Source organism: Anarrhichthys ocellatus, unplaced genomic scaffold (genome assembly GCF_004355925.1).
Source record: "Anarrhichthys ocellatus isolate YVR2014 unplaced genomic scaffold, GSC_Weel_1.0 scaffold153, whole genome shotgun sequence".
Classification (NCBI taxonomy): Eukaryota; Metazoa; Chordata; class Actinopteri; order Perciformes; family Anarhichadidae; genus Anarrhichthys; species Anarrhichthys ocellatus.
In genome coordinates, this window is record NW_022280183.1 from 175,087 (window position 1) to 188,173 (window position 13,087).

The 13,087-nt window shown below is 42.0% G+C and overlaps 1 protein-coding gene across 1 annotated transcript; it reads left to right on the forward strand.

Annotated features, from left to right (window-relative positions):
• Nucleotides 1-1,971: 1,971 nt before the first annotated feature.
• On the forward strand, nt 1,972-12,355 carry npdc1b (neural proliferation, differentiation and control, 1b; the record flags this gene model as incomplete). The annotated part of the gene is made up of 7 exons (XM_031877886.1): nt 1,972-2,071; nt 2,156-2,353; nt 4,290-4,356; nt 5,106-5,187; nt 5,838-5,917; nt 6,066-6,165; nt 10,027-12,355. Coding segments are annotated over 7 exons (699 nt in total), but the record flags the coding sequence as incomplete, so codon positions are not given.
• Nucleotides 12,356-13,087: the final 732 nt, after the last annotated feature.

Here is a 13,087-nt window from a genome sequence, read left to right on the forward strand (position 1 = left end):
GACTCCAATCCCCAGCATTCAGCAGCAGTCGTGCCATAGAGCTAATGTCAGTTCATCTGTGTGACTCAGATCGTTTTTTAGGAAGAAGGAGCACATTGAATGCCAGTGTGACTCATTTTAACCGTTGATAGCAGCAGTCAGGGATTCTAGTCCAATCTACTCCTCACGGTCTGCTGGCTGTCTGCTCTGTTTGTGGGTTCTGATGTGTTCACACACTTCCTTGGCTCTGTAGATGGGAAGCAGCATAGGGCATGTGTGACCTTGCACAGGACAGTGATGTACAAAGAGAAAGGCAGTGGGAGCAAGAGGAACAGTCCATTTCAAACGCCAACAATCTGTTTCTAGAATAGCTGACTCCACCTTCTAGACTACAGTTTTGAAGTTGGCTGCAGAGCCGACTGCAGTTAGACGTAAGACACAAGAATGAGACCTGACTTGAGTTACTAAAGATTTAGTTTCATAAAACTTCTTTTCGTAATATTTTGACTTCATTCTCAGATTATTAACGGTGGCCCTAAAGCTCCATGGTAGTCGACCGACTTGAATTTGGCCTTTATGTTTATATTTATCTTATTCTTATTCTCGCTCTTATTTTGCGGCTGTATCAGAGCAGCTTTCGCCGTGTTTATTCCAGTCCTCCCCGGGACTCCTCCTGCACCATCACTACCTCTGAGCTAAAGGCACGGCTGCCTACAGCGGGTCGTCTTCCACTCAGAAGAAGCGGTTCGATCCCCAGCTCCTCCATGTCGATGTGTCTAAATGACCTGGTGTCAGTTGTGTAAAAATACTATTTACTGTAGAGTGTTGACAGTAAGAAGTTGGATTGTTGTGCCATTTTAGTGATCTGCATTCATAGACCTGAACGAGCTGTATCTTGCTCGAGTTAGCTTATCCGTCCATCTGTTATCTTTAATGGCTTTATATTCACGGTGGCGTGGGGCACGGAGCTGATCCCAGCGGACATTGGTCAAAGGCAGGGTTCACCTTGGACAGGTCGCCAGACTATCGGAGGGCAGGCCTGCTTATGAAGACTTGTGAACAGCTGTGGCTTGCATGCTGGTCAGCTTTTCTGTTGGGTGATATCATATATTTGTTTAAAGGAGGCTTGTGGCTCCATGCTAACATAGCTATTAAACAACCAGCTGTTTTGACAGAATTCAGATGGAAGAAGATTGTAATGATTGCTTGTCTTTTAATGGCCATAACTGGTCTTTAATATGGTCCAGATGGTTAAAAAGCTAACTCATGCTCCTGAATCTGTTTAACTTCCCCTCAGCTGTGCTCGCTTGATGAGGTCATGATGGTAAAACATGTTTTCAGTGAGGGGGGGGAGCGCTGATGGTCTGACCTTAGAGGGGCACTTCGCCAATTATACATTTGATGTACAGTTTTTGAGTTTTGTTTAGTTTCATTCTGTTTTAAACAACCTACACAAATATAAACATCGAAACCAACAAAGAGAATGAAAGAAAGAGGAATCACTGAACCGCCTGTGTATCAGTTGTATTCTGTCTTCTATGGCTCTGAAAGAATAACTCTAATGATCATTAGTTATTTCTGCTTAAACTGTGGTTGTGTAGTTTGAAAAACATGGATATTTATTAGGCATGGACATTCTAACAAAAGATGCTACTGAGTTGCATTGTGGGAAGCGGGGTCATTTTATCAATTTGACCCATACAGGGACTAACAGTCAGGATCATCTGACCCAACTTTGTGGTCGTGCGTTGTTAAATCACTGAGTTGACCTTCTACATACCACTGGTTTATAACTTGACCTCATTTACCATCTTCATCAGCAACAAACTGTCTGTTTCTGTTGTTGCTTCAGTTTTGTTCTTTGTGTTTTTGGCGGGATCTTCCTACTACGTAGTTTCATCTCTTTTGAGGCTTGGAATAATAATGAGTGTTTTGATTAACCCTTTGTATGAGTTAGTGTTTTGTTAAATCCGTGACGGATCCTGATTCCATGTTCCTCCAGGTAAGGTGAGCGTTTATCCTGAGCTGGATGAGGAGATCGACTTCCTCTCTGCCATCATCAGTGAACAGAGAACTGAGTCCAGGCTGCCAGGTACAGGATAGGCCACTACTCCACCCATATTCATATGTACCCCTACATCCCTGCTGACATATAACGTTGTATTCCTTATCTCAGCTCCACGCCCCCAAGACTTCTCTCACCCCAAATCCAAACAGCTCACTGAGGCCGGCCCCGCCCACAGAGCGTCTCCCACAGAGCAGCCCACAAACGTCTCGTTCAGCAGCGTGGCTCCACCAACCACCAACCACACTGCCGTGCTGCTCAGCGACCCCATCATCCTCCCCCACCCCTCTAATAATCATGTCTTCATCAGTGAGTCTTCATGTCCTTGGGCCATGAGCTCATTTCCTGTTGGAGTTGTACTTCTTGTGCTTAAAGAAGTAACTGTAGTTGTGACTTGAGTATTGTTGTGAGTGAGATTTGGTTTGATTCGTTTTTTTACAGGTAACGCATGTATGAAAAACAAAAACAAGTATATTAATAGATATTAATACAGCATCTGAGCAAGCATCTGAATGATTTTAAGGGATCATCATCCAGTGGTGTAAAATGTGTCTAAACTAGCCTGGGAGACTGTTTAAGTTCACTTTAGTTCACATCTTTAGCGTCCCACAAGAGGATGTTCATTTTGCAGCAAGGCCGCCTGAAATGTGAACTCAGTAAAAACTCACGAGGACAAGAAGACGTTTGATGAGATCAAAAGTACTATCCACACAATAGAGAACACAGCCTTCTTTGTTACGCTACTCATGATGACACGCCCCTCTCAGTTGATGCCACGCCCCCCATGACAGATCAGGGCCAAAAGTCTGAAAGTGAAAAAAAGATTTGAATCTGAAAAATATAAGACCTCAAATTTAAAAATATATATGAAAGTGGAAAATGAAAATTAATATTTTAATCAAAACAATTCCAGAACTGAATCAAAATTATATTTAACGCAAACAAACTTTTCCTTCACTTATTTTTAGTTTGAATACATTGTTGTATTTTTCAAAGTTCAAGACCAAAACTATTGGCCTGGATTTGGCTCCAATCAAGTTCCAGTGAATTAGAATAAAGAGCTCTTATTATGGAATTAATGAAAGCCTGAACCTATTGTTGAGAAATCTTTATCTCTAATAAAGAGGGAAGGATGTCCGGTTCCTTTAAGAGAGCTCGCACAGATGTTCTCTGATTCAGCTCCTCATGTGATTTGACAGCTAAAGATCTAAAGGAAGACTTCAGTGGTTTCACTCCCCACCTTGACAATGTGGCCCAGTTGATTCCTGTTTCACACATTTATTTTCCTATTTCAAGAAATTGGTGAGACAATTAGGACAGACTGGATTAAAAACAGAGCTTATTTAGGTCTTGATTGCATGAATAGAAACTCGTAGATTTAAAGTGAGAGCCTTATTTAAACTGACTTTCTGCAAAGGCATACGTGTCGTTATCTCTTTAAGTCAACAGCGCATGTAGGGTAACAATTGGCCTCAAGATCGATCAAAGAATACAAAAAGTCATCAGCTGGTGTGATACGTAGGGAGTCAGCAGTACAACACACTGTAACACATGTATCTAGTGTAACTGCACTGGGACTGTGCTTTTAAAATTAGAACAACCGGGAAATCTTTATTCAGTAAAACATTACATCAGGTTCTTTATACTAGCTGCCATCTCCCTGTGCAACCAGTTCCTCTGTATTAGTCTCAGTCCGTCAGGGGGAAGTGTCCTCACACTCACTCTCACGCTGGACTCACAGTCCGCTCCCTAAACTAAAAGCCAGGAATCCATTCGACCTACCCTGATCTCAGTCCTAGAAATAAAATTATGGGAAAAAATATATCCTTAGACAACACCCATCTTTCCAGGAACAGACATTGAACTGTCTTAGGACTACAAACAAGTTAGTATCAGAATTAGTTTACCAGAATGAGCTCCTTTGTGAGATGAAATGTTAGCGCTGCAAGCTCTGACATCTTGGGACTGACCTCAGATCTTTCATGGACTTGTACACAACAGAACTTATGTGTTACTGTCGATTTGTTCTTCCTCACTGCATCACTCTTATCAAAGCTGTTTGTACTGTTGATACTGCAGGACCATTAGCGACACATTGACATTCAGTTACTTTCTCTTCTTTGAGCTCCACGCTCTGCTTGGACACAGCTGCAGAGCTTTCAGTCAGGGACCATGTCTTCCATGGATGCCTACAGATCTAAGCAGCATGCTCTCCCCCTTATTGTGTGCATGTGTCTCTTCTCAGTCATGAGCAGTGTCTTCATCGTGGTGGCGTCGCTGGCTTTGATCATAGCAGGAACCTGTTGGGTCAGGTAAGACATCTATTCCTCCCTCTCTACACGCCTGCACTACACTCATTTCTGTCCCTCTTGGATTTCACTAAATATATAGATATTTAATATTATGAGTCGACACATTAAGGTTACATGTTGAGTATTATTTAAAACTAACTTCAATTTAGGCTACAATAAACAATATTTTCATTGCTGATTAATCTGCCAATAACTTTATTGATTAAATTGATTTATATTATTGGTCCGTTCTGAGATCTCAAGGAGACGTCTTATCGTTGCTTGCTTTGTCTGACCAGCAGTTTAAAACACAGATATTCTGTTTAAACAAAGCAAAGTCAATATTCACATTTGAGCCACTAGAAGCAGAACATTATTGGCATATTTGCTCCATTAATAAATCAACCCTGGTTGTGTTCTACTACAAATAAGAAAAGACAGAATGCTGTGTTTTTAAATGAGGTATCAGACCTTGTATTGTTCAGAGTTTAGTCCTATAGCAGATAGTGCTCTCCCCTTATTCTGTGTTGCAAAATCATAATCTTTAGAAAATTGGATTCACTAGAAATGAGTGGAAGGATCCGTTTAGTTCCTAACATCTTGGAAAAACATCCTGACTTTACATTTTAAGAATGAACCTCAGAGGTTTTATTTTGCATAGTTCTAAAATCTCCTACTTTGCATGCACCAGTGATACAATAATTCACAAAGAAACACCAAATGCTTTCAAAAACATCAGAATTCAAGTACTTAGTGAACTTTGTGTACAGATTGCAGAAAGGTGTTCATCTGACTGAGAAGGGGGAATACTCTGCGTATCGAATGATGAGAGGCCGAGCCTTCGACAGTCTGGTGAGTAAAGGAAAGAAAAGGACTCGTTGTTGAATAAAGCACCTGTTTAGAATACCGACCAAAACATGTTCCATTGTGAATCAATGCCATTGTTCTAAACACTGATATCTTTAAAGGAGCTTTAACATTCAGAGCATCAATATATCATCAAACAACTATCATCTCTGTACAGATATATAGAGTAATGTCTACCACTCTCCCTCTGTGTGTGAGAGGTTATCAGAGCTCCTCCTCTTTGTTCACATAGTTAGTTAGTGCATGTGGACGTGTGAACTCGGCGCTTACAGCCGTCCTGACCGTCAGCGTTGTCGTGGAAGTGTAGCACCCACCCTCCGGTAGCTGTGACCTTCATCTGTGTGGTGTCAGTTCAAAACGCTCCAGAGCTCTTTTAACACGGAAAACATTGTTAAATAGGCCGGCATATCATCACATGTCAACTGTAAGCTTCCTTGGTTGATGTTGGACGCCTCCTTAACAATGTTATCCAACAGCTTCTTGCTGGTAGAACACGCACCTAAAAGAACAAACACACTTGAACACGTGCCGTACGGACACATGCTGGGAAACGAGAGTCGACTGAACAGTGATGCTGGAGGTGGATGAATACCTCTGACTCTCTAACCCCCCCTCCACCCCTTGGTGTGTTGTAGCCTGGGGACAAGAAGCTGGTCCACAGTGCCCAGATGTACCACTACCAACACCAGAAGCAGCAGATGCTCTCATTGGAGAAGTGAGTTACCCTCTGAACCCAGACACACTCATGTCTCTGTGTCTGTCTCCTGTCCCTTGTCCCTGGTCCCTCCCTGCCCTCTCTGCCTCATCGAAGCGGTGTGATCCTCTGAATATGTTATGACCCTGTGTGTTTGTGACCTCTGCAGACACAGGGATGAGCCAAAGGTTCCTGACTCAGGAGCATCGACAGACGAGGAGAACGAGGATGGAGACTTTACAGTGTACGAGTGTCCTGGATTGGCACCTGTGAGTAAACTCATTCATCAAAATCTTTTGGGAAAGTTATAGTGTGTATATCATCAGGTCCGTACAATCATCCACAATGCTGAATCCGTGTTGTCAGCAGGAAACTGTTCACCAAAATTGAGGGAATGAAATATTCGGTCCCGGCTCCCATTGGGGAAGGCAGTGTTCCCCCTGGACATGTGACCAGGCTGTCTGAGCTGACACATAGAAACAGACAAACACTCACCTTCACACCTACGGGCAATCTAGAGCCATCAATTAATCTGAGCTGCATGTCTTTGGACTGTGGGAGGAGCTTGGAGCCAGGCACTGCTGAAGAGGCGGAGCTTAATGCCCAGAGACAGCAGCCTCAAAATGCTCAAACATGACCTCCCACAGTGGGATGAGAAGAGAGCCTGAACGCAGACAGAGGCATGTATGAACCGTCCACACAACGCATCAAAACACTCGAGGACTCATCGTGTGTGGGGGAAGCAGCACTGGTTTCCCATTGGTCGAGGGCCGGGACTGTGCAGCTGACTTCCGGTTCTACGACCGGATGTCACAGAGTTGATAAAACACCAGAGCCACCTGAACGCCCCACCCTTGCCGTCTCACTCGCGTCGGTGTAAGGAGGCAAGAACACAGCTTTGCTGCTTTTAAAGAATCCTAGGTCAGTCTTAGTTTTGCTAAATGAACACTGAACACTGTTTTGTTTTGTGTTTGGATCCTGAGACGGAGAACGTTTAACTTCTCTGCCCCGTTCTCTCCCCGTTAACGTTGACTTTGTGCCGGTTATAAGGAAGAAGAATACCCTTATGTTACGAAGGAAAACTCTGCCAACACAGAGGTGTTATCGTGCACAGCCTGGAGCTGCGCACCTGAGTTTAACTAAGGACTCGAAGGACCACGTCGGCCATTAAGAAGTCATCTCACCATAAGAGGTTCAGCTCGGTGTCTGGGCTTCGTTAGGTCCTTGTGTGTTTATTACCTGGTTTGTTTTGCTGAAGTTACTGTATTGTTATAACGTGTTGTTATGCTCGCTTGACGTCCGAGTCCTGTTATACTGTGTATTTCATACTGATAGATCAGTCACGGCGAGTGGAGCAGGAGATTGTGGTTTTATCAGTAAAAACATCAGAACCGCTCCTGGCCAGCTTCGCTCGTCGGGTCGCTGTCTGACAATGAGTAACAATCTCTTTAGTTTAGTGAGGATCTGCCTTGTTTGGGAGGATTCTTTTGTTTCGTTTGCTTTCTCTCTTCTCTTACTAACCCACACACACGCACACAGTTACACCCGCACACACTGGTTGAGCTAACTACCTCAAACAAGTGTAGATAACGCAATCTCTGTTGTCACTCGCTATTTTGTGGTCTCGCGAGGCGTGGTCACGTGCGGCACTACCCCTCCATTTAGTCCGATCTATCTTCCACGTGTAGTCCCACGTGACGCAGACACGTTTTAAATTACATCAGCTATGTCTGAGTAGCTTCTTGCTCTTCCCCCACACACACACAACTACAAGCATGCACATACACACACACAGACACACACACACACACTCCTACCACATATTGTTTGTTGATTCTAGATAGTATGCTCATAAATGTATAGTAGTTGTTAGTTTTAGATATTAGTTGACTTGATCATTGTACTTTAAGGAGCAGCTGTCTGTGATCACTCTGTGCGTGTGTGTTGTGATAATAACTGATATGTGGTCTGTGCTCGAATTCAAATCTTCACATTTCTTTCTGAATGTGTTAATAGTACTTTGACTATTGACATTGTGAGTGAACACTAATTATGAGACCTCATTTATAGTTTGGTTATTGGTCCCTGATCTCAGGGTGCTGCCCTGTTACTATTAATAATTGTTAACAATCTTACTGACATTAATAATTCTATTGATGTCAATAATTTAGTTTTTCTTATTTGCTGATAACTCAAACGCGCTCCTTAACGATCCAGGACCAGCTGTTGGGAACGAAAAGGAGCGCGTTTGGTTATTAGCAAGCATGAAAACTAAATCATTGATATCAATAAAAGTGTTAATATCATTAAGATAATTAACATATATTAACGAGGCACCACCCTGGGATCAGGGACCAATAACCAATCTCTTGATGAATGTCTCAAAATTGGTGTTCACTCACAATGTCAATAGTCAAAGTACTAATACACATTCAGAGTGAACAATGAAGGTATTAATGCGAGTACAGGCTACTGCATCTAGCTATTATTACAACACATTACACAAATAATCACACAAACTGCTCCTTAGAATATAACAGTTTATAACCTTAACAATGCCAATTAAAACTAATAATATAAATCAAAAAACATCTATTATACGACTACAAGCATACTACCTAAAAGTAACAAACAAGTACGTGGTGTGTGTGTGCGTGTGTTTGTTTTTGTGAGGGTGTGTTTGTGTAGAAGAAGGGGGGAGGGCAAAAGAGAAGGAGCAAGATGGCGGACGTAGTTGCAGAAGTGACTACGCTGCGCAAAACTCCAAAAATGGCGACATACTGTAGTCTCGTAAGACGTAAGTGATTACGCCACGCGAGACATAACAGCGGTGCTGGACCTTTGACTAATTAAGTAAAGCTACTGACGTTACTCGCGGTGGCGGATTTAAACACAACAAAGCACAGCAGCAGTTATGTTACACAACACTGAACGGGACTCGGTGGTCCATGAAATACACAATAGCACCGTAACAGTCCAGTTCAACTTAAAAGAAAAGAAAAGGTTACAAACACACTGACTGATCTCTGCCCAGACTCAAGTCTCTTACTTGAGATTGCTTCATAGCAGTTAGCGTGTTTCCAGTGCACACACGGCACTCCACTGGTTTGGCGAGTTACGCGGTAAACAAATCCTCCGTGTAACAGCGGGAATTAATTCTTCGGAAGTTAAGGGAATTTGTCCCTTCTACGACCGGCAAATGTGGCCTTGAATAGCAAGAGAGCGAGGCGTAGAAGTTATCCTTCTGTTCCTCTGAAGAGCACGGGGATTCCATGAATCTTCCTTCTGCAGGTTAAAGTAGCGGAGCACGGGGCAAGTTATCCGTTTCCTCCTTCGGGATCCAAAACCAGTCTGTTGTTCGTGCAGCAAAGTTCAGACTATCACCGAGGGTTTTCTTTAAAAGCAGCGTTGTGTTTGCACCTCCATTAGCAGCCTGAGTCACATGGACGGAACAGAGGGGAGGTGAGCAGTAATTTATATAGCTTGGTGACGTCATGGCCATGTCACAGTGACATCCTGTGGCCTCATCCAATGAGGCACCAGTGTTTGGTTTGACCCAAATCTTATACATGGGTGAGATTTTAAGGCCTGATGGGGGATAACAGGGATGGTGTGCTGACAACACAATCAGGCTGTTCACTCTCCACGCAGGCCTTCATTTGTTTCAGCCACACGGTGAAGTCCCAACACAGCTCCAAGTAGATCATGAAGATCAAAACAAAAGCAATTCTAATACATTTCATTGTAAAAACACCAAATACGCTTTTCTTTTTATTCCATCTCTAACACATAGCACTGTAGCATATTCGAACATGTCATCATCTATGTATCCCAGAGTCTAACTTCCCTCAACTTGTAACATGATTAATAAATACCAATAATACAGCTACTGATGCTGGATGAAATATTAATATTTATTATAGAGATATGTGCAATTGCTCTGTAGAAACCAGTAATGCTTTCATTAAATGCACTTTGCATACTGGCCTACTCTGTATGTGTTACGTTAATATGAACTATAGATCTACAGAATCTAATTCCCATTCAAACAAAGCCTGAACGTAATTATAACCCAAATGTCATCTCTGATGATGAACTATGTTACCCAGAATATGTTCCTTTCTCTTTAGACCGGGGAGATGGAGGTGAAGAACCCACTCTTTGACGACTCCACCCTTTACCTTCAAAGGCTCTACCAGTAAACCTGGACTTTGAGATGCTTCAAACTCTGTCTGCAGCCTTTATGCATACAAATAGTTACACTTACACGCATACACACTCCACATGGACTGCTGGGCCCAGTCTAACCCTTGTGATGGACAGGATGGATAGTGGAAGGTACACAGAGGAGTAAGAGGATGAGGGGTGAGATGTTCATGGACCTTTAAAGGACGTCACAGGGCTGGCTTTTTGTTTGAAGTAGGAATGGCTTCTGACAAGTTACAGACACATTGAATCTAATATCCTGAGTTAATGGCGTCCAGCCCACAGAGATGTCTGATGCTCCTGAGCTAAGATTAAGTATTTCTATCAGTTCATTGATTGATAGATGGCCATGAATAGCAATGTTTATTAATCAGTAAATACTCACCGCAGGCTTTGGTTTTATTCAAGCATTTTTTAAATGTGATTTTAATATTTCATAACAACACAGTGATCTTCAGTATGATACGTAGCCGTTGTGTTGTCAGTGAAGCTCCTCTATGCATGAACTGATGACGCTGTTTTATTGAAACCTGAGAGTCGATATGCATTTACAGTTTATTCAGTTCAGGTTTCTTGTGTAAACTTGCTTATATATATATATATATATATATATATATACACACACATATATGCACACATGTATATATGTATTTATATATGGTAAATGGTAAATGTATATATATGTGTATATATATATTCCTAAGTGCTGCGTCAAAGCGTGAACTGTTGTTTGTTTGGTTATCGTTGACTTTGTTTGCAGAGTTCCTACATGTGGATGAGACAAGAAGTGTATCAGACAGGAAGTGATGGTCCAGGGTTTACCCATTATATCTGTTATTGTGCAGCACAGTTTGTACCTGAAATATAAGTTTTGTAGATTAAGGTAACAGCAAAGAGTATCTGCACACTATAATATATAGTGTGTGTATGTATATATAGCTCCAGAAGGTTCATTAGAAGTGAACAGGCAATGTTTAAATCCTGCAAAGTCTTCATCAGGCAACACATGACGAAGAGGTCTATGTTGGTATCAAACTGACATCATTCTGTCATCAACCAATCAAACTAATGATTTAGAAAAATACTTTCAATATGACACATAAGACACATTATGGAAGATCAAATCAGTATCATAGAAATCACAAAAATTGATTCATAGACAACATTTAAATATAGTTGAAAATATATTTCAAAGAGATATTGACACATCATAATAACACAACTGACTAACCCTTCCAAGATCAAAGAGACACTACAGGCTAGAAGATCTATTGTCTTCAGCTGAAGATAAAGGAGAACCAGCCTGGCTCTGTCAGAGGTTCTAAGATGTCCCTCCTGACATCAAACGCATCTAATCCAGTGTGCTGAGATAAGGAATGCACTGATGAACGTTGTCTTTAACGATACCAACTCTGTGGCTTGTTTTGATTCAATGACTATAACTAAGAAACGCTGAATCTTATGATTGTATCGGCAGTTACCATGTGACATGTTGGATTGGCGCATCCCTCATGAATATTCTCTGCTTGTACCTTTACTGAAACTGCTTAATATTCTATAGGACTGGATGTACACAACTGCCTTTCTGTGTTTTGTCAATGTTCATGTCGTAGATCATAGATTACATGACACACCCTGGATGATGCTTCAGCTTCAGTGACAGATGTTTGACAAAGAAACAGGAAAGGTGCAGGACTCCTGGCTGTTACTGTGGCCTCTTGCTGTTGTCTCTCAGGAAAGCTGTCCTCTGTGCTCCCCCCTCTTTAGCCTGCTCCTGATGCTTCAGCCTCTCAGCTCTCCCAAAGTGGAGGACCATGTTAAAACTGCATTTGACAGACACATACACGTACAGTGTGTAAAAATAAATATGTACATCATATACCAGGGGGTATTAACACCGGCGTGTTGTAAAGACTGTTTTATTCAAACCTACTGAGCTTGTGGAAGAACGCAAAGAACACTTTATATGGTTGATGGAGGGTTGTTTGCCTTTTCTATACGTTACTGAGCGCTGCTTTGCCTTCAGGAGTGCTGAGCGCTGAACAGAACCTGAAGTGGTTGTCTTGTTTTGACCTCATGAAGGTATTCTCCAACAAGTGACTGAGCTAGCTACCTTTGATACATGAATAGATGTCAGACTGCAGATGAGTTCTACACACGAAGGAGAACTTCTTCACCACCAAGTGTAGCGTGCATGTGGATATACCAGAGCTGAACTGACATGAATAAATATTTATATAGTCTGAAGTGAAACATGGTTTCTTGTCTCTTTTTTTTCTTCCTGTCATAACTGAAATGTTTCATTTACTCAACTCAACTCTGTGGATAAGCATCGACATACAACAAGGACGGCCTGTTCTATGGAGAAAGCTGCCGCTGCTTGTGGAAGGAGCGCTGCCTTCTTCAGGTAACTGTTCAGAAACGGGAGCAACTTGATTCTGTTCACCTCCATTGTTTGTTGGAGGCAGAAGCATGAAAATCTTTTTTTGATAATATGGTTGAACCAACTATTAAAGAGTCATATCTCAGGCTGATGTAGAAAAATGTAAGCAATCATTTAACTTAAAAGTGAAGGCAGTGCTTTTTAGACAATAGCATTTAAATGTGCTTCCTACAGGTTAGAGGTGCTAAATAACAGAGATGATTCTAAGAGGACACTCCTGCAGGCATCAAGGGTCAAGTGGGAGTAGGCTGCTAGTTGTGCCCGTTGCTCAGTGAAGCAACCTTTAGTCACTACGCTCTGCATGTCTTACCTTGCATGGCACGAGATCCTGCGAGAATCTGTGAATATTTAGATTTTTTACTTACTTTGAGCTGGTTATGAAACAGTCTCAATGTAATACTGACTCATCTAGTTCCATATATTAACTAGTCAATCAGCAAGTAGATTTGGCCATTTTTATCATTATTTCTAATGCTTGTCCTCCGTGCAATCGTGTTCTCTTCCTGTGAAATAAAGGTGCAGAGCTCTGCAGGATGTCACTC